General features: G+C 47.9%; 2 protein-coding genes across 2 annotated transcripts; one reads left to right on the top strand and one right to left on the bottom strand.

The window, feature by feature from the left end:
• On the top strand, positions 1-21,627 carry Ess2 (ess-2 splicing factor homolog). Its single transcript, XM_042666248.1, has 10 exons — positions 1-167; positions 2,480-2,648; positions 2,746-2,841; positions 7,414-7,583; positions 7,699-7,816; positions 15,447-15,580; positions 16,642-16,744; positions 17,387-17,496; positions 20,499-20,614; positions 21,088-21,627. Exons 1-10 carry the CDS (start codon positions 3-5, stop codon positions 21,365-21,367), a joined length of 1,461 nt encoding a protein of 486 aa, XP_042522182.1. The 5' UTR covers positions 1-2; the 3' UTR covers positions 21,368-21,627.
• A 1,667-nt stretch (positions 21,628-23,294) lies between these two features.
• Positions 23,295-24,688, bottom strand: Tssk2 (testis specific serine kinase 2). The gene has a single exon (XM_042666318.1). The coding sequence runs from the start codon at positions 24,577-24,579 to the stop codon at positions 23,503-23,505; it is 1,077 nt and encodes a 358-aa protein (XP_042522252.1). The 5' UTR covers positions 24,580-24,688; the 3' UTR covers positions 23,295-23,502.
• Positions 24,689-24,945: the final 257 nt, after the last annotated feature.

The raw sequence follows: 24,945 nt of genomic DNA, 5'->3' as shown, positions 1-24,945 counted from the left end.
CGATGCGTCGCCCGAGCAGTTCTGGGATAGCGATGGGGACGCCGGGCGGATCGGCTCGGGCTATTTTGCTGCCCGTCGAGTCCGGGCACCCAAGGAAGCGCGCGGCGGGTGACACTGGAACTGCGAGGAGCAAGCAGCGGGTCCTGGATGAGGAAGAGTATATCGAGGTATGACCTCACTGCGAAAGTGGGCGACTTCCGGGTCCTTTTCTGTTTCGCATTCCTCTGGGTCCCGGCACTCGCTTCAGCTTGGGGACGTGTTAACAATTGATTCTCTTCCCTTGCGGCATAGAAAGTCTCCAGAGACAATTAACCAGTGCTGAGGGAAATGTCCTTACTTGGGGAGGCACTAGCAGGAGAAAGGGGGGGGGGGGGGAACAGTTCTGTTGTATGTGGTAAGGACCAGAAAACAAAGTTTTCCATTAAATTGTGAATTTCAGAAGGTTGATAAGTTTGAAGGATGATGGCAAGAAATGGCTTTCTAGAAGGCAGTGACGACACATGTAAAGGCCAGGACAGGGGATGTCCTGGAAATCAGCTGTTATTGTGGCAGTATCTTTGAGTGGGTGGTCCATGGATGTCCCTCGATGTAGGAGTTGGTTGTTACCACAAACACGCTGGACTCAGAAGGAGCTCTCTCAGGGATTAGAGGCGGGCAGTTTGATTTTAGGCTGGATGTACACATTTTGCAACTCAAGAGCAAGATCTGACTGGAGGTGATGACAGGAATTTCATCCGGTGGTGGTGGTGGTGGTGGTGGTGGTGGTGGTGGTGGTGGTGGTGGTGGTGGTGGTGGTGGTGGTGGTGGTGGTGGTGACTGGTTGAAGTCACTCAGGAGGACGGTTTGGATTGGAAATAAGCTCAAGGCCTAGTGGCTCACACTTGTAAGCTTGTAAGCTCTGATGATCTCCATTCAAAGCCAGCTGGGGCAGAAAAGTCTGTGACACTGATTAGCTGCCAAAAAAGTCTGGAAGTGAAGCTGTGGCTCAAGTAGTAAAGCACTAGCCTTGAGAACAAAAACTCAGAGAAAGCTGGGTATCTGTGACTCACACCCGTAAGCTACTCAGCAGGCTGAGGTCAGAAGATCATGGTTCGAAGCCAGCCCAGTTTTTTTTTTTTTTTTTGTCGGTCCTGGGGCTTGAACTTTGGGTCTGGGGGCTAGCCCTCAGCTCTTCAGCTCAAGGTGAGCGTTCTACCACTTGAGCCATAGCTCCACTTCTGATTTTCTGAGTGATTTATTGAAGATAAGAGTCTTTCGGGGGCTGGGAATGTGGCTCAGTGGTAGAGCATTTGCCTTGCTTGCATGAGGCCCTGGGTTCAATTCCTCAGCACCACATAAGCAAAAAGAAAAAAGCCGGAAGTGGCGCTGTGGCTCAAGTGGTAGAGTGCTAGCCTTGAGCTGAAGAGCTGAGGGACAGCACCCAGGCCCAGAGTTCAGGCCCCACAACCGGACCCCCCGCCCTCCCCCCCCCCCCAAAAAAAAAAAAAGAGTCTCTCGGAGTTTCCTTCCTGGGCTGGCATGTTGAACCACGCGATCATCAGATCTCAGCTTCCTGAGTAGCTAGGATTACAGGTGTAAGCTACTGACACCGGGGTTCCATGAGACTCTTATGTCTGATAAACTACTCAGAAAAAGCCAAAGTGGCAGCTGTGGCTCTAGTGGGAAAGCTCTGCCTTGAGCAAAAAGGAGCTCAGGGACAAAGCCCAGGCCCAGAGTTTAAGCCTTAGCACCAGCACCATAAACAAACAAAAACTCATGGATAGAAAGGAGTGGCAGCATCCACGTTGGTCTAGATGTTGTGGAGCTGGCTCCAGCAAAGGAGAATGAAAATGTTAGATGGGGCTGGGAAGGTGGCTCAGTGGTAGAGCCCTTGCCTTGCATGCCTGAGGCCCTGGGTTCGATTCCTCAGCACCACATAAGCAAAAAGAAAAAAGCCGGAAGTGGCGCTGTGGCTCAAGTGGTAGAGCTCTAGCCTTGAGCTTAAGTGCTGAGGGACAGCGCCCAGGTCCAGAGTTCAGGCCCCACGACTGGACCCCCCCCCCCAAAAAAAAAAAAAAAAGAAAATGTTAGATGTTGTAGAAAAGCTACAGGGAGAGCTGGGAAGGTGGCTCAGTGGCAGAGTGCTTGCCTTGCATGCATGAGGCCCTGGGTTCGATTCCTCAGCACCACATAAGCAGAAAAGCCAGAAGTGCCTCTGTGGCTCAAGTGGTAGGGTGCTTGCCTTGAGCTGAAGAGCTGAGGGACAGCGCCCAGACCTAGAGTTCAAGCCCAGGAATGGCAAAAAAAAAAAAAGAAAAGCTACAGGGATGTCAAGTTGGTTTCCCTAGAGAGTGTCTGTTGACTCCTTCACTGGAGCCTCCATAAATCGGTAGACAGATGCTGAAAGAGGTGCAGCTGAGCTTTGGCTGGCAGAAGAACAATGAACTATGAGGCAGGCCACTGAGGCCACTCTGTCTTTCATGTTGATCTCTCCTGATAGGGCCTCCAGATGGTCATCCAAAGGGATTTCTTTCCTGATGTGGAGAAGCTACAAGCACAAAAAGAGTATCTGGAAGCTGAGGAGAATGGAGACTTGGAACGCATGCGCCAGATTGCTATCAAGTTTGGTTCTGCGCTTGGCAAGATGTCACGAGAGCCCCCACCACCCTGTAAGAGGATTCTGTGGGTGGGTGGCAGAGGGGAATGTTCTTTGAATGTCACTATAGGCTTACTCCTATTTCTAACCTCCTTCTTGTCTCCCCCTAGATGTGACTCCAGCCACATTTGAAACCCCTGAGGTACATACCAGCACTGGAGCTGTGGGCAACAGGCCTAGGCCTCAGGGCCGAAGCCTAGAGGATGGTGAGTGATAGCTTATTCTTTTGGTCCTGTGCTCAGGATCTGAGGCCCTCAGGAATGGTCCAGGAGCTTCAGGCTACATGTTATCCCTGAAGGGTCTTCTTGCCTAAATAGCATCTTTGAATTAAATAGCACTGGTCTAGAAGCTGAAAGATCTGGGTCTAGTTTCAACTGTGAAGGTGTTCATTTGTTCAGTGTGTCAGCTCCTTCCCTGTGTGGGCATTAGAAGGCTCCTTTCACTGCTGTCCTCTGAAGACGCCTGGGGCCTTCGTGCTGGTTTTTTTTACACTGGTCCTTTCCCTCAGATAAATGCCTGGTTTGCTCTTTCTTTTCCTTCAAGTCTCTACTCAGCTATCTGTTCAAGGAAAATGTTCTTGACCTTTCTCTGTGTAAAGTTGGGACAAGCTTGGTGCTGTCTTTCAATCTGGGTCTGTTTTTCTTTTCTTTTCTTTTTGTTGCCAGTCCTGGGGCTTGAACTCAGGACCTGGCCACTGTCCGAATTTCTTTCTTTTTATTTGTTTATTTATTTTTGGGTCCAGTTGTGGGACCTGAACTCTGGGCCTGGGCGCTGTCCCTCAGCTCTTCAGCTCAAGGCTAGCACTCTACCACTTGAGCCACAGCGCCACTTCCAGCTTTTTTCTTTTTGCTTATGTGGTGCTGAGGAATCGAACCCAGGGCCTCATGCATGCAAGGCAAGTGCTCTACCACTGAGCCACCTTCCCAGCCCTGTCCGAGTTTCTTTTGCTCAAGGCTAGCACTTTATCGCTTGAGCCACAGTGCCCTTCTGGCTTTTTCTGTTTGTGTGGTACTGCGGAATTGAACGCAGGACTAAATGCATGTAGGCAAGCATTCTACCACTAAGCCACATTCCCAGCCCCTCTGTTTTTCTTCTTTTTTTTTTTTTTTTGGTCAGTTGTGGGGCTTGAACTCAGGGCTTGGGTGCTGTCCCTGAGCTCTTTTACTTAAGGCTACTTTAAGCCACAACCCCACTTCCAGTTTTTTAGTGGTTAATTGGTGAAGAGAGTCTCATTGGGACTTTTCTACATGGGCTGGCTTTACATTGTGATTCTCAGATCTCAGCCTCCACACTGGCTAGGATTACAGGCATGAGCCACTGGTACCTGGCTTTTTTTTTTTTTTTTTTTTTGACATCTCATTGTGTTGCCTAAAAATTTTTTTTATTGTAGGACATAACTGTGTGTGTGTGTGTGTACGCACGCGTGCGTGTCACACGCGCATGCTTTTATGCTTATGCACCAGTACTGGAGCTTGAACTCAGGGCTTGGATGCTGCCCTGAACTTCTTTGTGCAAGGCTAGGACTCTACCACTTGGGCCACAGCTCCACTTCTGGCTTTTTGGTGGTTAATTGAAGATAAGAGTCTCACAGACTTTTCTGCTCAGGATGGCTTTGAACTATGATCCTCAGATTTCAGTCTCCTGATATGGTGGTGTGAACCATCAGTGTCCAGAGAACATATTTTAGAAAGGCATTTCTCTTAACCTAATTAGCATCTACTCCAAAATGAGAAGGGACTTCTTTCTTCTATCTGTACGCTTCACATCTGGAGCAACAAGTGGTATGTGGTAGAACTTCATAGATATAGGTAGGATAGACGAATGAGTTGTCTTCAGTGCATTCACTGGGGCTGGAGACACACAGCTGAATAGGATCCAAGATAGCTTTAGGAGGAAATCTCTTTAGGGAAGAGTATCCTCTTTTAAGTGTTCTATATGCCGTGGAATTTCAGCTGAGTCAATTGATCTTTTGGTCAATAGAGAAATTTTGTTGCACCTACAGGTGGGCAAGATACTTTTTTTTTTGGGTCAGTTGTGGGGCTTGAACTCTGGGCCTGGGTGCTGTTCCTGAGCTCTTCATCCCACGGTGAGTGCTCTACCACTTGAGCCACAACAGCGCCACTTCTGGTTTTCTGGTGGTTAATTGGAGATCAGAGTCACATGGAGGCTGGGAAGGTGGCTCAGTGGTAGAGTGCTTGCCTTGCACGCATGAGGCCCTGGGTTCGATTCCTCAGTACCACATAAGCAGAAAAGGCCAGAAGTGGCGCTGTGGCTCAAGTGGTAGAGCTGCCTTAAGATGGAGAGCTGAGGGGTAGTGCCCTGGCCCAGAATTAAGGCCCTCAACCAAAAAAAAGGAAAAGCGTCTCACAGAGTTTTCTGCCTGGGCTGGCTTTGAACCGAGATCCTCAGATCTCAGCTTCCTGAGTAGCTAGGATTACAGGCATGAGCTACTGACGTCCAGCAATTTAAAAAAAAAAAACTAGGTTGTAGTCTAAATTATACTAGTACAGATGTGCAGTGTGGTCATACATGTTTTCTGCTTCACAGCCCAAGCTTGCTGCTATTAACACAGTCCTTGTTTTTGGAACTAGCTTCTCAATTGAAATGTAAGCTTCAAGTAATAGGTCTCTGTATAAGTGTGTTTATGTGCATGTGCTAGTACTGGGGCTTGTACTCTTGCTCAACTTTTTCACTCAAACCTACCACTTGAGCCACATCTTCACTTTTGAATTTCTGCTTGTTAATTGGAGATAAGACTCTCATAGTCCTTCCTTTTTTTGGGGGGGGTCTGGTCATGGAGCCTGAACTCTGGGCCTGGGCGCTGTCCCTCAGCTCTTCAGCTCAAAGCTAGCGCTCTACCACTTGAGCCACAGCGCCACTTCTGGCTTTTTTCTTTTTGCTTATGTGGTGCTGAGGAATCGAACCCTGGGCCTCATGCATGCAAGGCAAGTGCTCTACCACTTATCCACCTTCCCAGCCCCAAGATTCGTTTATTTTTGTAAATATGCATTTTCTATTTCAGTAACTCTGTGAGTATTTTCAGTAATCTTAAGTTGTAAAAACCATTGCTATTCTTATTTACAGATGAAGTAACTTCTATAGGTCTCAGCAATGGTCAGTGGTTGAATGGAGCTGGAGTCTCTCTCTCTCTTTCTCTGTCTGTCTGTCTCTCTCTCTGTCTATCTCTCTCTTTTTTGTGCCAGTCCCAGGCCTTGAACTTAGGACCTGGGTGCTGTCCCTGAGCTTTTGTGCTCAAGGCTAGTGTACTACCACTTGAACACAGCTCCACTTCAAACTTTTTGGAAGTTTATTCAAAATAAGAGTCTCATGGACTTTCCTGCTAGGCTGGTTGTGCTCTTCAGGTGTTTAGCTTAATAGCTAGGATTAATAAGTGTGAGCCATTGGGGCTGGGAAGGTGGCTCAGTGGTAGAGCACTTGCCTTGCATGCTCAAGGCCCTGGGTTCGATTCCTCAGCACCACATAAGAAAAAAAGCCGGAAGTGGCGCTGTGGCTCAAGTGGTAGAGTGCTAGCCTTGGGCTTAAGAGCTGAGGGACAGCGCCTAGGCCCAGCGTTCAGGCCCCACGACTGGAACAAAAAAAAAAAAACAAAAAAAAAATAAGTGTGAGCCACAGCGCCTAGCTCCTTTTCTTTTTTCCTTCCTTCCTTCCTTCCTCCCTTCCTTCCTTCCTTCCTACCTCTGTGCTGGGACTTGAAGTCAGATCCAGGGTGCTGTTCCTTAGCTCTTCCACTTAAGGCTATGAGTCTACCACTTGGCCACAGCTCCCCTTCTGGCTTTTTGCCAGTTAAAGGTGAGAGTCTCACAGACTTTTCTGTCCTGGCTGGCTTTGCACTGCAATCTTCACATCTCATCCTCGTGATTAGCTAGGTTTATAGGCATGAGTAATCAGCTCCTGGCTGTGTCCTTTTTCTGACTCCAGGTCTCAAACTCACACCCTGCTGCACTTTGTACTTTAACACTTAGCCAATGGTCAAGACTATCAGAACAGAAGAGAAGGATCTTCAGGTGATCCCACTGAAATTTGCAGTATTACCTTTGAAAGTACTATACCTCTCCGAGGGTACCAATTTCTGTGTTAGCTGGAGTGGTTGAGGTTGTGGCCTAGAATCTACAAACCCAGAACCATATAAGTCTTGCCTTAGAGACTAGGTGGCAGGCCTGGATGCTTAAGTTACAATCACACACTTATTATTTTTTTTTGTCGGTTGTGGGGCCTGAACTCTGGGCCTGGGCACTTCCGGCTTTTTTCTTTTTGCTTATGTGGTGCAAAGGAATTGAACCCAGGGCCTCATCCATGCAAGGCAAGCACTGTACCACTGAGCCACCTTCCCAGCCCCACAACCACATACTTATAAGTTCAAAGAAGGGAAGAACAATTAGGATAAGGAAATCCCAGGGAGGGAGAGAGTTCTCAGGGCTTAGAGTGAGGTCCTTGGGATCAGCAAATCCTGGTGACCAAGAGCTGCCAAACTTTGTCATCACGAACTCTTACATTAATGCCTCCTTCCTTCAGATTGAACACTTTTCTTGGCATCTAGCAGATAAGAATGTTGCCCAGGTTGCTGCAGAGAGCTCCCTGAGCAGTTGGAGGTGGCTAACTTCTACCCCTTTAGGGGTATCATCTAGCAGGGACAAGGATTCTAGCCCTGCTTTTGGGTGCTGTGATTCCAGGGTCTGGGTACACTGGCCTCTCTTCTGCAGAGTGGGGTTTATGCCATGTATGGTACTGTGTTTCCCCCACCTGCAAACCCTGAACAGGAGAGGCTGGAGAGGAAGAGGAAAAGGAGCCACTTCCCAGCCTGGATGTCTTCCTGAGTCGTTATACAAGTGAGGACAATGCCTCCTTCCAGGAGATCATGGAGGTAGCCAAGGAGAAGAACCGGGCCCGTCATGCCTGGCTTTACCAAGCTGAGGAGGAGTTTGAGAAGGTATTTCTGGAGTTTGGGGACATAGTCATTCTCTGTTGGGATTGAGGAGTTCCAGGGACACAGGTACTGTGTTTAGGGATGCTCCTGACCTTCACTTTCCCCCATTTGATTGTAGAGGCAAAAAGATAATCTTGAACTCCCATCGGCAGAGCACCAAGCCATCGAGAGCAGCCAGGCTGGGGTGGAGACCTGGAAGTACAAGGCGAAGAATTCTCTCATGTACTACCCAGAAGGTAAGCAGTTGGGGCCTGAGAGCAGGACAAGGAGCCAAGGAATACAGGTATATGTGCTTGGCTCTATTAGGGGGTCGTTGTTAGGGTTTGTCTGTTTTTGTTTTTTTTTTTTGTATGTTCCCCTACAACGTAGTCTTCAGAGCCAGGGGTTGTGGGTGTGTATGTACTCTTTTTTTTTTTTTTTAAATTTAATTTTATTGTAAAGCTACTATACAGAGGGTTACAGTTACATGAGTGAGGTAATGAGTACACTTCCTCTTGAACATTGTTACCCCCTCCATTGTTTTCCCCCTACCATCCCCTCCCTCCCTCCCTTCCCCAAGGTTCTTTTTTTTTTGATTGTGATTAAATGATTACATAATTTCAAAGCACAAGTTCATTCTAACTTCCCTGGAGCAAATTGTCTACCACGGTCTGTAATATATAACAGTGTTCACATGTTATATACCATGTTTGTGATCAGCAGCATGGGGATATTTAGTAGTGGTTCAACCAGATGAGCGGGAGTTCTTTGTTTCTTAAGTCCTGTTAGTTTTGTCGTATCACCTAATCTTTTGGATTTAGCATCCACTTATCAGGGAGACCATGTACCGTTTGTCTCTTCGTTCTTGGCTTACCTCGCTCAACATGATTCCTTCTAGCTCCATCCATTTCCCTGCAAATGCCATTATTTTGTCATTTCTAATGGCTGCATAATATTCCATTGTGTATAGATACCACAATTTTTGGATCCATTCATCTGTGGTGGGGCATCTAGGTTGTTTCCATATCCTAGCTATTGCGAACAGTGCTGCAATAAACATGGAGGTACACGTGTCCTTGTATATTGGTTCCTGTTGTTCAGGGTAGATGCCTAGAAGTGGTATGACTGGGTCGTAAGGGAGGTCAATCTTTAGCTTTCTAAGGACCCTCCAGACTGCTTTCCAAAGTGGTTGTATAAGTGTACATTCCCACCACCAGTGTAATAGGGTTCCTCTTTCTCCACATCCCCTCCAGCATTTGTCGTTGGCTGATTTGTGGATGTGGGACATTCTGACTGGGGTAAGGTGGTATCTCAGGGTTGTCTTTATTTGCATTTCCTTCACCGCCAGGGATGATGAACATTTCCTCATGTGTTTCTTTGCCATTTTTATTTCTTCATTTGAGAAGTCCCTCTTTAGTTCCCTTGCCCATTTAGTAATTGGTTTGTTAGGTTTGGGAGGGATTAGTTTCTTGAGTTCCCTGTATATACAGGATGTTAACCCCTTGTCTGATATATTGCTGGTAAATATTTTTTCCCAATTAGTTGGTTGTCTTTCTAGCTTAGTTGCGATAGATTTAGCTGTGCAGAAGCTTTTTATTTTAAGGTAGTCCCATTTGTCGAGTCTCTCTCCAACTTGTTGTGACCCTGGGACTCTGTTCAGGAAGTTCCTTCCTGTGCCTATTAGTTCAAGTGTCTCTCCTACTCTGTCCTGCAGTAGTTTCAAAGATTCAGGTTTAATGTTAAGGTCTTTAATCCATTTTGAGTTGATGTTGGTGCATGGTGATAGGCTGGGGTCCACTTTTAGTTTTCTGCATGTGGCTGCCCAGTTTTCCCAGCACCAGCGGTTGAAGAGGCTGTGTTTCTTCCATTGTATGTCTTTGGCTCCTTTGTCGAATATCAGCTGGCTGTAGGCCTGTGGATTTATATCTGGATCTTCTATTCTGTTCCATTGGTCTTCGGGTCTGTTTTTGTGCCAGTACCATGCTGTCTTTGTTATTATAGCTCTGTAGTAGAGTTTGAAGTTCGGCATGGATAGCCCTCCCATATTGTCTTTATCCCCTAGAATTGTTTTGGCTATTCTAGGTCTTTTGTTGTTCCATATAAATTTTTGGACTGTTTTCTGTATTTCAGTGATGTACGTCATTGGGATTTTAATAGGAATTGCATTGAATTTGTATATTAGTTTTGGAAGTATCACCATCTTTACTATATTAAGTCGGCCTATCCAGGAGCATGGGAGGTCTTTCCATTTCCTAGTGTCTTCTGCAATTTCTTTCTTTAACTTTTTATAGTTCTCATTAAATAGTTCTTTTACATCTTTGGTTAGGTTAATTCCTAAATATTTTATTTTTTGGGAGGTTATTGTGAATGGGGTTGCTCCCTTTATTTCCCTCTCTTCCTGTACGTTATCAGTGTATAGGAAGGCAACTGATTTTTGTGGGTTTATTTTGTATCCTGCTATTTTGCCGAAGTGACTTATGATTTCTAAAAGTTTGGGGATGGAGTTTTTGGGATCGTGGAGGTATAGTATCATGTCATCTGCAAAAAGGGTTAGTTTAACTTCTTCTTTCCCTATGCGGATCCCTTTAATGTCTTTTTCTTGCCTTATTGCCCTGGCTAAGGGTTCTAGGACTATGTTGAAGAGGAGTGGAGACAGTGGGCATCCTTGCCTTGTTCCTGTTTTTAGGAGGATTGGTTGTAGCTTTTCCCCATTAAGTATAATATTGGCTATTGGTCTGTCATAAATGGCTTTTATTGTTTTTAGAAATGTTCCTTCTTTTCCTATTTTCTCCAGAGCTTTTAGCATGAATGAATGTTGAATTTTATCAAAGGCCTTTTCTGCATCTGTGGCGATAATCATGTGATTCTTGACCTTGGATCTGTTGATATGCTGGATTACATTTATTGACTTACGTATGTTAAACCATCCCTGTGTCTCTGGGATGAAGCCTACCTGATCATAGTGTATTATTTTTTTTATGTGTTTCTGGATTCTGTTAGCTAGAATCTTGTTAAGGATCTTTGCATCTGTGTTCATCAAGGAAATTGGCCTGTAATTCTCCTTTTTGGTTGGGTCTTTGCCTGGTTTGGGGATGAGTCTGATATTGGCTTCGTAGAATGAGTTTGGGATAGCTCCCTCCTTCTCTGTTTCTCTGAAGAGCTTGAGGAGTATGGGTATTAGTTCTTCTTTAAAGGACTTATAGAATTCTGCTGTGAATCCATCTGGTCCTGGGCTTTTTTTTGTTGGAAGACTTTTGATAGCTTCCTGTATCTCATTATAGGATATTGTCTTATTTAATTGGTTAACTTCTTCTTTGCTCAGTGTGGGTAACTTGTATTTCTCTAAAAATGCATCCATTTCCGCCAGATTTTCTTCCTTTAGAGAGTATAGCTTTTGAAAGTAGTCTGTTAGAATTGTTTGGATATCTTGGGTACGTGTTGTGATGTTTCCTGTGGCATCCCTAATCCTATTAATATGGGTTTCCTCTCTTCTTTTTTTAATGAATCTTGCCAACGGGCCATCAATTTTGTTTATTTTTTCAAAGAACCAGCTTTTTGTTTGGTTTATTTTGGTTATGGTTTTCTGATTTTCTAATTGGTTAATCTCTGCTCTCAATTTGGTTATCTGGCTTCGTCTAGTAGCTTTAGGTCCCATTTTTTCTTGTTTTTCTAGCTGTTTTAGTTGCAACATGAGATTATTTACTTGGTCTGTCTCCATTCTCTTGATGTGGGCACTGAGGGCAATAAATTTGCCCCTCAGGACTGCTTTTGCCGTTTCCCACAAGTTTCTTTGTGAAGTGTTTTCATTTTCATTGTGTTGTAGGAAATGCTTTATTTCTTCTCTGATCTCTTCTGTTACCCAGGCCTTGTTAAGGAGTGTGCTGTTCAATTTCCATGTATTAGAGAAATTTCTGCGGTATGCTTTGTTATTGAAAGCTAGCTTGATTCCACTGTGGTCAGATAGGATACAGGGGATTATGTCGATCCCTTTGTATTTGCTTAAGTTCCTTGCATGAACTATGATATGGTCTATTTTGGAAAAAGTTCCATGAGCTGCTGAGAAGAATGTGTACTGTGTTGTTTTAGGGTGAAATACTCGGTAGATGTCAGTTAATTCCGCTTGAAGTATAGCCTCACTTAATTCGGTAGCTTCTTTGCCAATCTTCTGGTTGGTAGACCTGTCCTTTGGTGAGAGTGGCGTGTTAAAGTCTTCTAGTATTATCGTATTGGGATCTATTTTATTCTGTAAGTTTGAGAGCATTTGTTTAACATATCTGGGTGCACCAATATTTGGGGCATATAAGTTGATGATGGTTATATCCTCCTCTTGGATTGTTCCTTTTATTAATATGTAGTGTCCGTCCTTGTCTTTCTGTACTGATTTTAATGAAAAGTTTATTTTGTCAGATATCAGGATAGCTACACCTGCTTTCTTATTGGGGGAATTTGATTGGTAGATCCTTTTCCACCCCTTCACTCTGAGTTTGTTTGTATGTTTGGCTGAGAGGTGGGTCTCCTGAAGGCAACAGATGGATGGGTCTTGTTTTCTGATCCAGTCCTCAGTTCGTTTTCTTTTAATTGGCGAATTCAGCCCATATATATTAAGAGAAAGTATAGAGAGATGCATTGTTATCCCTGCCATTCCGTTTTCCTAAGTTTTTCTTCTTTCCTTTCCTCCTGTGCTTGCTCAGTTAGACTTTGAGTAATGCCTGTTTGGGGCAGGTCCCAGTTCCTGGTTGCTTTCTTCAGGTTGTGTCCCCCCTCTTAGAATTCTTTGTAATGCTGGCTTAATGTTTATGTATTCATTTAGTTTTTCTTTGCTATTAAAAGTTTTCAGTTCTCCATCGAATGTGAATGCTAGCTTTGCCGGGTATATCAGTCTGGGTTGGCAGTTATTGGCTCTCAGGGCTCGTATGGTGCTTTCCCAGGCTTTTCTTGCATTCATTGTTTGTGTGGAGAGATCTGCAGTGATTCTAATTTTTTTCCCGTTGTAGTATAGCTCCTTCTTCATTTTTGCTGCATGCAGGATTGTTTCCTTATTATTCAGATCCATCATTGTTACTATTATGTGCCTAGAAGTGTTTCTCCTGGGATCTTGCTTGTTGGGTGTTCGATAAGCTTTTGTGATGTAGTTAAGATGGTCGTTTTTGAGGTGGGGAAAATTTTCATTGACTATCTTGTTAAATAGGTGTTGCATTCCCTTGCTCTGGAATTCCTCACCTTCGTCCACTCCGATTATGCGAAGGTTAAATTTTTTAGCATTATCTGCTTGCTCTTGAATTTCCCTTTGGTTTAATTTGAGTGATTTTTCCATATCTGTCACTTTTTGGTCCAGTTGGTGTATTCTGTCTTCTGTATCTGACACTCTACCTTCCATTTCATTCACTCTGTTGACCGTGGCTTCTATTGTGGTTTGCATGGTGGAAATGGATCCCTTTATGGATTCAATGTTGGTTCTCAGAGTACTGATCTCACCTCTCAATGAGGTGAGATCATTATGCATTACCTCTAATTTGGCGTTTATCTCACTTCTTACTGAGGTTTGTGCAGCTTCTATTTTTGCATCCAACTTTTGTTTGATATCCTGTATATCTTTTGATAGTTCATCCTTGTGCTCTTTCAATTTCTGATCCATTTCTCGCTTTATTTCTTGAGTCATTGCCTCCAGCAACCCTTGGATGTAGCTTTTGTCTTCCATTCCTGCTTTGCTCCCACTGGGGCTCTCCCCTGCGTGGCTGCTGGCTTTTGAGGTGAGCTTGCTGTCCTGGGTAGTGGTAAACCTTGTGATTTTTCTCTGTGATTTTCGCATGGGGGTTCAGGAGACTGCTCTTCAATCTTGTTTTGGTGTGTCTGTCTTTGTTTGGTTGCTGATTCTGTATTGGTAGAGAGAGTCTGTGCCTGATCTGGATTTTGTTGGGAGCCTATTTCCAGCTGCTATTCTGACTTACTTAGGATTCTCAGCTCTCTGCTGTAGATTGCTGGCAATTCCCACCTTTGGAAGGGTTGAGCAGCCTAGACTGCTTGTGTTTGCTCCTGCGGGTGCTCTTGGGACGATCAGATGCTCTGGATGCACTCTCCCAAATACTGGAGTCTGCTATGGGCTCCTGATTTGTTTTTGTTTGTTTGTTTTGGGCTGATTGTGGGCTTGAACTCTAGGTTTGGGTGCTGTCCCTCAGCTCTTCAGCTCAAGGCTGGCACCCTACCATTTGAGCCACAGCCCCACTTCTGACCCTTTTTGCTTTGTTCAGGCGCCGGTCCCCGGGCCTGGTTCCGACCCCAGCCTGGAGCGTGCTCATTAGGCCTGTGCTAATGTGTATACCACCTAGGTTATGCAGCCTGGAGGACACAGTTCAAATTTCTTCTACTGTTGGTAGTCTTGACACAGGGGCGCTGTTCCTGGCTTGGGCATTTAAGCTCCCTTCCAGGGGCACTCTTGCTCTGGCCTGGCCAGCAGAGTGTACTCCACCGGCTGGTGGAGCTCTCGAACAGTTCCCAGTTTTAGTGGGTCCTGTGGTCCAGGTGTTGGGGTAGGGAGTCTAGGTCAGGGTCTGGGGATTCCCTCCAGCTCTGGTCTCCCTTGATGGATTCACTGTCCCCTGTGGGGTACTCACCCTGTAGGTCGTCAGTTGTTGTTCCAGTCCAAGTTCAGTTGGGGTGGTTGCGGGCTGGGTTGGGCGGCCCCCGCCGGGTCGTTGCGATCGCGATCGGGCGGGTGGTCTGCGGACAGGTCCCTTTGTCGTGCTGCTGGTGCCGGGCGGCTTTGGCGGGATGGAGCCTCTCTCCGCTCCGGTGGAGAGTGAGGGGTGGGGTTGGGATCCTCGTGGAGACTCCCGGCTGGTAGGTTTCTCTGTTCCTGGCGATCCGCTGTTCTGCAATCCGGTACCTGGTGATCTGCAAGCAGCCCCCTGTGTCTCTGTGGCTCCGGCAGCCCCCGCCGGGCCGGCTGGCCGGCGGCTTGGCGCACTGCCGCGCGGCCAGTAAAGGTTGGGGGAGGGGTCTTCGCTCTTCTCTGTTCTGAATTTCTTCTTTTCCTCTCTTTCTTTTTTTGTTATTTTCCACCTCTGGTTTTTCTCTGAGTGTTCGTCTTTTTGTTGTTGTCGGTCTCTTGGGGAGATTAAACGTTGGAACTCGAACTCTCTTTTTGGTTGGAGAGAGCTGTGGCGTTTCCCTACTGCCCCGTTGCCATCTTGGTCCGGAAGTCTCCGTGTATGTACTCTTGCAATGTAGGCCTCAGAGGGGTCCTGGTTTGCCTCCGATGGGTGATCTGGACCTTAGTTGGGGTAATAAGTTCCTTCCAGTTTTACCCAAGTTTTATGGTTGTGTGGAGTCTGAGATAGGCCAGTAGAGATGCTTCTGTTCACCTGGGAGTGTCTTGCCTGAAGAAAGTAAGTGTGTGTGTGTGTGTGTGTGTGTGTGTGTGTGTGTGTGTGTGTGTGTGTGTGTGGTGTTTTTAATCAGTTCTAGTTCTTCAACTCTGGGCCTGGCCACTGTCCTGGAGCTGTTACTTGAGCCACAGCTCCACTTCTGGATTTTTTTGGTGTTTAATTTAAGAATCTCACAGACTTTCTTCTCTGGCTGACGTCAAGCCATGATTTTCAGTTCTCAGCTTCCTGAGTAGCTAGGATGTCAGGTATGAGCCACTGACACTTGGCTTTCTTTCCTTTTTCTCTTCTTTTCTTCTTTTTTTTTTTTTTCTTTTTTGGTTTGAGACTAGGACTCAAACATGGTACCTCATTCGCTTTCCACCCACCCTTGGGGGTGGTAGGACTTCTAGAGGTTTCTAGAGGCGTAGCTCCAATCCTGGAAAGTGTTCTTAACCTTCAAGCCACAGAGCTACTGGCACTGGGGTTGGCTACCTACTGCTGCCATCTCTGCTTCCTCTTCTAGGTGTCCCTGATGAAGAGCAGCTCTTTAAGAAGCCCCGGCAGGTGGTGCATAAGAACACACGATTCCTCCGGGATCCCTTCAGCCAGGCCTTGAGCAGGTCCCAGCTCCAGCAGGCAGCTGCCCTTAATGCCCAGGTAAGCCAGCAGGGCCAGCTGTGGGCTGGGGTCACATATGTCTGGGCTAGTTGTGGGCAGGCATCCTGGCCATCCTGTCTGTCCCCTTTAAGTTAGAACTGTCCTTGGTGGGTGAAGTTAAATAGGCAGAAGTACTAGTGTCACTGTGTAGCAAGACCCTTTATGTCTTCTCAGCCTATACAAGCTGACCAAGACAGTGCCAAGCCAAGGGCATGGTCTTGGTCTGGCACATTCTGTGGGTCCAGATTCATGCCAGCTTTCTTGGTAGCAGGACCCAAGAAACTGGAAGCTTCTGGAAGCCAGCCCAGTCTTCTGTCTCCATACTGCACTTCAGGCATAGTTGTGGATAGACAATGGGCTAAGCAAGCAAAGGAGAGCAAGTGCTAGAAGGGAGCCTGATCCCAGAGGGCAGACCATGATGGGACAGTGTTTGTGGTAGCAGTGTGAGTTAGCTTGGGAGCAAGATGAGTACTTTTTTGATGGTGGTCATGGTTACAGTGTTGTTGGCCAGAGGTGGACAGACTTATAGGTAGGTGCCTTGGAGGAAAGAGCCAGCCCAGAACTGTCTTGTTAACATTGTACCCTGTTAGGCTGTGGTGTTAGCACTGCCCTGGATGTGGAGTGTAGGGGGGCATCTTGCTTGGCTACCCACTCTGACAGGCCCTCAAGGTCTTTTTTTAAAACTAGTCCTGGGGCTTGAACTCAGGACTTGTGTGTGCTGTCCTTGAGCTTTTTTGCTCAAGGCTAATGCTCTACCACTTGAGCTATAGCTCCAGTACTGCCATTTTTAGTATTTATTGGAGATGACTCCCTTGGACTTTCCTGGCCAATCTGGCTTCAAACCATGATCCTCAAATCTCAGCCTCCTGAATAATTAGGATTATAGGTCTGAGCCATTGGTATCCAATGGTGGGATGGGTTCCTCCTTTTTCCCCAAGTGGATTACCCACCCTAGAGCTCCAGTTTTGTCCTGAGGAGGGGAAGTGTTTCCAGCGGCACCTCTGTATCTGCTCTACTGGTTGGGGAGAGTCCCTCTGATGATACCTTTCTGCTTGTTCCAGCATAAACAGGGCAAGGTGGGCCCTGACGGCAAGGAGCTTATCCCCCAGGAGTCTCCTCGAGTGGGTGGATTTGGATTTGTTGCTACTCCTTCTCCTGCCCCTGGTAAGAAATGGATCAGGTACCCAGGCTGATTGGGGTTATGGGTGGGCTAGACTCTCAGCAGACCTGACCTGAGATGTTAGAGGTACTGTTTCCTGTTCTGGACCTGTCTGTGATATTAGCAGATCTGTGATATTCTGAACGTACAGTGACTCTAGATTTAAATACAGAGAGCTCTCTGCAGGGAGAAAGGTTCTGGGTACTGGGCATACAGTCTTCCTACATGGTGGTCTTGGGGGCCTTTGGTGCATGAAGCACCCCTCTGCCCTCCACACTCTATGATAGTTGCCATGAAAGGGCCTAAAGCATGTGGAGGTGCTACAAGTTGTTCCTGAGTTCTAGGAGGTGGAGAGACCAGAGCATCTCTTCCCTTGGGGGTGGTAGGACTTCTAGAGGTTTCTGTGGTTCTGTGCTAGAATAGGGTCCAGCTAACCCAGTGTCCTTAGGCACTTCTGTTTTGGGCCAGCCCACAGTGACTTAGCTTTCCCTCTCAAAAGATAAGGATCTTGAGGAAGGAGAGTGGGCCTGTGTCTAGCCTTGATTCTAGCTAGAATATACATAGGGGTAACTGGCTATTGTAGTGGGGAGGTCATGGGATCCAGTAAGATCCCCAACCTGAGATGACTCTGTGCTTTCCATCTGTAGGTGTGAATGAGTCTCCACTGATGACCTGGGGTGAGGTTGAGAACACGCCCCTGAGAGTCGAAGGATCAGACACACCCTACGTGGACAGGACCCCAGGACCAGCTTTCAAGGTGAGTTGTGAGAGGGGAGCAAGGGTGAGAGTCAGTGCAGGTGCCTTGGCAATCAGGTGCCTGCTGCTCAAGACTGAGCACAAGAGGGCAAAGCAGGCCCAAGTGATGGGGCCAGCACCTGTGCTTTGGAATGTCAGTGTTCGGGCATTCTGACAGGTGGGTCTTTTTTTGTTGTTGTTGTTGGTCCTGGGGCTTGAACTCTGGGCTTGGGTGCTGTCCCTCAGTTCTTCAGCTCTAGGCGAGCTCTACCGCTTGAGCCACAGCACCACTTCCGGTTTTCTAGTGGTTTATTGAAGATAGGAGTCTCACCAAGGTTCCTGCCCAGGCTGGCTTTGAAATGTGATCCTCAGATCTCAGCCTCCTGAGTAGCTAGGATTATAGGTGTGAGGCACCGGCACCCAGCTGGGTGGATCTTTTAAGGAGGATTTGATGGAGCAGAGGCCAAGGCAGGGAGTGGACTGGTCTCCCTTAGGGGTTTAAAAGTCCAGGGTTTGTTCACAGAATGTAGCAGGATAGCCACACAGTAAAACAGGAGCCTCATCTGCCTTACAGTCCTGAGAGCCTTGGGACATGGTTTGTGTCCTCAGAATGTTGTGTGCTGGCACAGAAAGTCTCTGGTTACAGAACACTCACCCCAAATGGTACAGTTGAAGCCTAGCATTATAGGAGTGGGTGAGTGGCGTGTGTGAGCCAAGGACAGGTGAGGAAGGCTCTTCATGATAGGGTCAAATGCAGCCTAGGGGGGCGGGGCGGTGCATTGTGTGATGCCCCTGAGTTCCAGGAGGGGTGGGAAACTGGTGACCTTGGATAGCAAGGTCATGAGTGAGTAGGCAGGTGTGGTCCCAAGATATGCTGGGAAGATAAGGTATCTTGGGTTGCAGGGTGTTTGCCAGTGAGACTGAATGACTGGGTTTGGAGGGGGAAGAAGAGACTGCTAAAACTTGGGGCCTAGACATGTTCTGTCCAGGTGCTATGTCAGCTTTGTGCTGAGTCATGATGTTGCTGGTGTCACAGAAACCCAAAAGAATTAGGTGTAGAATCTGGAATGAATGCACAGGTCTAGTTCTAGTTCAGTGACTGGGTCAAAGTTCAGTCATTTGAGCCAGTCCCTTCAAGCATTAGTGATGATCAGTTTGAGATGTGTTAGAAAGAAAGATCACTTGGTTAGCAATAGAAGCAGAACTAGAGCAACATAGCTTTCATAAAGAAAACCATTGGTCAGGCATTGGTGGTTCATACCTGTAATCCTAGCTACTCAGGAGACTGAGAGCTGAGGATCATGGTTCTATGCCAGCCCAGGCAGAATCTGTGGATCTCTGGTCTAATTAACTACCAAAAAACTGTAAGTAGAACTGTGGCTTAAGTGGTAGAGGGTTAGCCCTGATTGAAAAAGCTAAGGGACAGCACTCAGAATCACATGCACACATACACCCCTCTTCCTTCCCTGGTGAAGTGGCTTGTACTTAAAATCCCAGCTACTCAAGAAATATCAGGAGGATCACCGTTTGAGACCAGCATGGGCAAAAAGTTAGTGAGATTCCATCTTTACCAATATGAGACACTATTTGAAAAATAGTCAAAAGGGATTAGGGACTTAGTGGTAGAATACCTGCCTAGCAAGTCTTAGGCCCTGAGTTCAAATCCTAGTACTGCCAGGAAAAAAAAAGAAAACAGAAAGCACAAGCAGACTTGGACTGCAATGCTAGCTTGACCTGTGTTGTTCTTGTGCTACCTGTTCTTGAGCCTCCTCCAGCAAGGTACTCTGGTTCTTCCTCAGAGAAACTCATAAATGTACTATCTACCTGCACAAATGAATAACCACAGCAACCCAAGAAAGGAATAACCAAGATGCTGTCAAATATTTATCCTATGGTAGTTAGCATGTATAAAAATATAACAATAAAACTTGTTGAGGAGCTGGGAAGTTGGCTCAGTGGTAGAGTGCTTGCCTCGCATGCATGAGGCCCTGGGTTCAATTCCTCAGACCACATAAGCAGAAGAAAGCCAGAAGTAGCACTGTGGCTCAAGCGGTATGGTGCTAGCCTTGAGCTGGAGAGTTGAGGGATAGTGCCCAGGCCCAAAGTTCAGCCCCCATGACCGACACAAAAAAAATCCCCAAAACAAAAATCTGTTGAATTGTCTTAAAGAGGGGATTAAGGGTGAGTGATAGAGGGAGTTAGATTGGATGGAATACATTGCATATACTCATGAGTGCATGAAACCTTACACCGTATAACTAATGTATGCTAATAATAGCAACAACAAAAAGCATGTATTACAATCCTGGACCTACCATCTACTACCTACGAGCTATAGCAAAGGGAATTTCTGGCTGGGCACTTGTGACTCACACCTGAATTCCTAGTTGGTGTCTTGTTCCTTTTAATGGTTTTGAGATAATTTCTTGGAGCCAGATTCTGAGACCAAGGCATTTCACATTACTCATTGTCAGAAACAATTTGTGTGGATTTTATTGCCTTCCCAGTGTTATATGTAAACTTCCTGCTAAAGAGTAAGTGCGAATACCATGATTTAATTTGCATCTTTATGAAGACAGGAAGATTTTAGCAATTTTCTAAATGTTTCCATTCTTTTATATCATTTTGGAAGACACACCAGTGGGGCTTAGAACTCAGGGCCTGGGCAATGCCCCTGGGCTCTTTTGCTCAAGGCTAGCACTCTGCCACTTGAACTACAGCACCACTTCCAATTTCCTAGTGGTTAATTGGAGATAAGAGCCTCACAGACTTTCCTGTTTGGGCTGTCTTCGAACCATGATCCTCACATTTCAGCCCCCTGAGTAGCTAGGATTATAGATGTGAGCCACCAGTGCCTCGACAGCTGGGGGCTTTTGACAGAGTATTGGGAAGTGGTGATGGGTTGCTGGGATCATCGGCCTGGGGAAAGAGGCTAGTGCTCATATCAGCAGCTCTTCTGGGTGACGGACTGCCGGATTGAGTGTCAGGTCCAGTACAGACACCCCCATGCCTGCTTCCTTGTAGATCTTGGAGCCAGGCCGTAGGGAACGGTTGGGCCTGAAGATGGCCAATGAGGCAGCTGCCAAGAACCGAGCTAAGAAGCAGGAAGCTTTGCGGAGAGTGACAGAGAACCTAGCCAGGTAAGGGGCAGCCTTGATTGAGCTGGCATAGGATTAGGCTGGTTTCTGCCCTGACCCTGTTCTACCCACCCCAAGCCATGTGGACATAACGGTCTTTAAGGCACTGCTCCATAAGTAGCCACATGTGAAATAGGCTGTGGATCCCTCTCCATCTTTTTTCTTCCATATCTTCCTTAGCCCATCTTTAAGAGACACCACAGACCCTTTGCCCCATTCTGAGCCCTTGTCAGCCTTGTAGAGTCAGTGTCTTAGAGAGGTGGTACTCCAGCTCTGAGAGGTTTAGGATTCACCCACAGCCAGAGGCAGCACCATCACTGACCTTAGGTTTGACCTGTGTGCCAGGCTGCCTGTGTCATCCTGAGCTCTAAAGCACCATGTCTCGGATAGCTCTTCTGGAGGGGCTAAGGGATTTCCTGCGTAGGCAGTACTTGGCCTACTTAATACTGCTTCTCTCTCTAATCCCTCTACCCCAGCCTCACTCCCAAAGGTCTGAGTCCAGCCATGTCCCCAGCCCTACAGCGCCTCGTGAACAGGACAGCCAGCAAGTACACAGATCGTGCCTTGCGAGCCAGCTACACACCATCCCCAGCACGTTCTTCCCACCTCAAGACCCCTGCTGGTGGGCCACAGACCCCCACAAGTACACCAGCTCCCGGCTCTGCTACACGCACACCCCTCACACAAGATCCTGCCTCCATCACAGACAACTTGCTGCAGCTTCCGGCCCGGCGCAAAGCCTCAGACTTCTTTTAAAGACAGACCCAGGCTGAGCTTGTGGATGCTTATGGAGCCTGCAGGGCAGCTGTCTGGACACTCAGCAGAGGACTCCAGACTCTGGGACCCAAGCCTAAGCCAGAGGTGGACTCACAGATAAAAGGCACTATGTCATAGCCATGATGGCATGAAACATACATCCACTTCTTCTGAGGTACAGCACCTGTGCTGTTCCCCTGGACCTTACTGAAACTTTTCTATTTAATTCCTACTGAACTGTCATTAAAAAATAGAAGGCATAGTCTTGCCAGGATCTCTTCCATCCTGTTTCCTGAATGGCCCCTGGGGCCGACATTGAAATCCCAGGATTTCAGGATTTTGGGCCTTAAGGCAAGCATCCCTAGGGGACAAAACTGTGGGTGGCTGTGGGAATTGCCTTCTGAACTGAGATCACACGTGCCCCTCTTTGACCCTTATCCCTGGGTCTTTCTGCTTTGAAGAAGGTTGGAGCCCTTAGAATTTGTACCCCCTCAGGCAGTGGCACTGTGGCTCAAGTGGTAGTGCGCTAGCCTTGAGCACAGAGAGGCTCGGAGAGAGATCCCTGAGTTCAAGCCCCAGAATCAGGAGGAAAAAAGGTTGTACCCCTCAGGGTCACCTGGGTTCTGTCCTAGCAGGGTGTGGCCTCCTTGGTTTGCCGGTCACAGGCCAGGTCCTATCTATATATGAGCTCCCACACAGCATGAGTCATTTCCTTGTGGCATCAGCTGTTACCTATCAGCACTTGGCTTCCAGCTCATGTGCTATCTCCACTGTTGTGCCTCTTCTCTCCCACTGCTCTGGCTCTGTCCTCTGAGTTCTGTGACATGACCTGGGCCACAGTGTAAAAAGAAGTGGGACCAGTTTCTGTGCAGACACACCATATGCATTACAGTCCAATGTGTCTGTTGGCTGAGGGCACATTGAGGATGCAGGTGCTTGGCTTTTAGGGGGGTGGTAGTCAACCGGGCCCATGGGCTTGCTGTTTATAGAGCTGAGGGCCCCTTGCACTCTGGGCTTAGCTGGGTCCAACACCCTTGTCTAGCCCAAGCCAATGTCTTGAGCATCAAGTGTGTGTGTGTATGTGTGTGTGTTTGTGGGGCGGGGGTAATGTCACAGATTGTGCCCTGTGGATACCTAGGAGTTTGTGCTCAGGGGGCTTTGGTCACACCTGACTGCTTTGAGCCCTGTGTGTGGTGTCTGCTCCAGTCTTCCTGCATTGGTCCTCACCCTTTCCCTGTGCCCTGATGTTCCCTGGAAGCTAGTCTGGGGTCAGATACCTGCTACCTGTCTGGGGCCTCTGCTAACCCCCACAGTGAGTTCCTGCCAGCTTTTAGTGTAGGTGCCCTGGGATGTTCTGGGGGCTGGACCTTTGGATGCTTTTGCCTCCTAGGGAAGGTTGAACTTGAACTCAAGGGGACCCATAGGAAGTGGAAAGCAGAGAAGAGGAGGGTAAAGATGCTGTCCAAGTGCTGATTACTTACCTCAAGCCAATGTGAGAAATGTGTTTTGAAGAGGTTTGGTAAAAAGGAAAAATTGAGAAATGACCATCACCATGGGCTGTTTACTGGGGCTTTCAGATCCATGGGTGAGGGGTGCCCATAGGGAATGGTGGAGGTGGGGCATCAGCAACCAAGGGATACCAGTCTCAAGCCCCTGGGGTTAGTGGAGGCCCTGGAGCAAGGGGCTGTATGGGCTGCTACACTGCATGCTGAGGGAGAGGCACGGAGCTGCCTGGCAATGGAGGCCTTTGGAGACAAGGTAGGTCAGAGGCAGACAAGTGTGAGCCTACTGGGTAGACCACGTTAAAGGTCCTCTCCTTGCCATAGAGGCCTCCCCATGAATCTGCCTATGCCTGAATACTACACTGGAGACCCTCCGCGCTGGCTGAGTCCTAGAGAAAAAGACTCCTCACTGGGCACTCTGGATGCTTGTATACACTTTGTGGTTTATTTGGTGGTCAGTAGTTAAGGTCTTTGCTACTAAGTGGAAGAAAGCTAATAGAACGTAATCAAAATAGTGGTTTAATTGACGGATTTTACTTGTTCCTTGCACCTGTGCCTTCTTCAGCTCCTACTTGCCTACTTAGTTTATGTGAGTGCCAACTGCACCATGCCCCCCCGGGGCCCTGTCCACCACTAGGTGCTTGCCTTCCCCACCTCAGCTCCGGAGATGTGATGGTCTTTAGCTCTGGAGGTCTCGGCCAGCCTTTCCTCCATTCTGTCCTCAGTTTCAGGCCCCACCAGCAGCCGGTGCTGGGTTTTGGCCCCCAGTTTGTGATCAGGCCGGTGTTCGGGTCTTGAGCCTGGCCGGGTGTCCAATTTGCACTCAGCCCGGTACTTGCCCTCTCCCTCCCTCTTGAAGGAGGCAGAAGACATGGCTTTGGGCTTGGGGGGCTGCAGCCAGGAGTGGCTGAGGATCTCATCGATGTGCAGCCGCCGGTTAACGTCTGGCTGCAGAATGCGGTAGATGAGGTCCTTGCACTCGCCTGTCAGGTTCTTCGAGCGGGGGAAGTCCACGCGGTGTTCCTTCTGAATGCGCAGCATCTTTTTGATGTCAGAATCATCGTAGGGCATGGAGCCACAGACCATGATGTACAGGATCACACCAAGGCTCCAGATGTCATACACCTTGGGCTGGTAGGGGATACCTTGCAGCACCTCGGGGGCTGCATACGCTGCAGACCCACAGAAGGTCTTGCTGAGGACAATGCGCCCACTCCCATCCCGCAGGCAGCGCTTGGAGAAGCCGAAGTCTGACAGCTTGATGTTGAAGTCTTTGTCGAGCAGAAGGTTCTCACACTTGAGGTCTCGGTGGACAACATCCAGGTCGTGGCAGTACTTGACAGCGGAGGACAGCTGGCGGAACATCTTGCGAGCCACATCCTCATGCAGTGCTCCTCTGCACTTGATGAACTCAAGGAGGTCACCCTGGACGCCCAGCTCCATGACGATGTAGATGCGCCCATCAGAAGTCTCGAAGATCTCATACGTCTTGATGATGGAACGGTGGTTGACAGTTGCTAGGATGTCCATCTCCCGAGGAAGGAATCTCTCTACGAAGTCAGTGGGTGTTTTCTTGCGGTCGATGATCTTAACTGCTACATTGAACTTGAGGCGCTCAGAGTAGGCGGATTTGACTTTTGCGTAGGAGCCTTTGCCTAGATTGATTCCCACGATGTAACCCTTCTTCCTTAGGACCGCGGCATCGTCCATGGTGCCAAGAGCGGCCGGTGCCGCTGCCCTCTACATCTCCTCCCCACACGGGCCAGCAGGCATTGTCTTCATTTCCACTGTGGGAGGCGTCTGGCTGGGCTGGGCTTGGACTTGGGGGGGTGGAACGCTCAGCATTGTCGCCGGGTGACTTCAGCAAATGAAGTCATAAAGCCAGGCTGCCTGGAGTGGGGACTAGGCTGGGAGGAATAAGGCCTCTAGAACCCTAGAAGCCAGGCTGCCCTGGAAGAAGCACCCCCCACCCCACCCACTGGAATGAAGCTGGCACCCAGGCCTGTGGTAACCCTCCCTGCACCTCTTTCTTGCTGTGGCTTCCCCAATACAAGTTAGGTCCAAGGGGAGGTGGCC

This window comes from Dipodomys spectabilis, unplaced genomic scaffold (genome assembly GCF_019054845.1).
Source record: "Dipodomys spectabilis isolate Male_0828 unplaced genomic scaffold, ASM1905484v1 ptg000363l, whole genome shotgun sequence".
Lineage (NCBI taxonomy): Eukaryota > Metazoa > Chordata > Mammalia > Rodentia > Heteromyidae > Dipodomys > Dipodomys spectabilis.
This window is presented reverse-complemented; position numbering and strand designations above follow the sequence as displayed.

Excerpts from the sequence above, each read along its gene's own strand:
- Ess2 (XM_042666248.1), top strand. The coding sequence starts at position 3 with ATGCGTCGCCCGAGCAGTTCTGGGATAGCGATGGGGACGCCGGGCGGA. Across the intron at positions 7,817-15,446 it reads TCTCATGTACTACCCAGAAG|GTGTCCCTGATGAAGAGCAG; the intron begins GTAAGCAGTTGG and ends TTCCTCTTCTAG. Across the intron at positions 17,497-20,498 it reads CCCCAGGACCAGCTTTCAAG|ATCTTGGAGCCAGGCCGTAG; the intron begins GTGAGTTGTGAG and ends GCTTCCTTGTAG.
- Tssk2 (XM_042666318.1), bottom strand. The coding sequence starts at position 24,579 with ATGGACGATGCCGCGGTCCTAAGGAAGAAGGGTTACATCGTGGGAATC.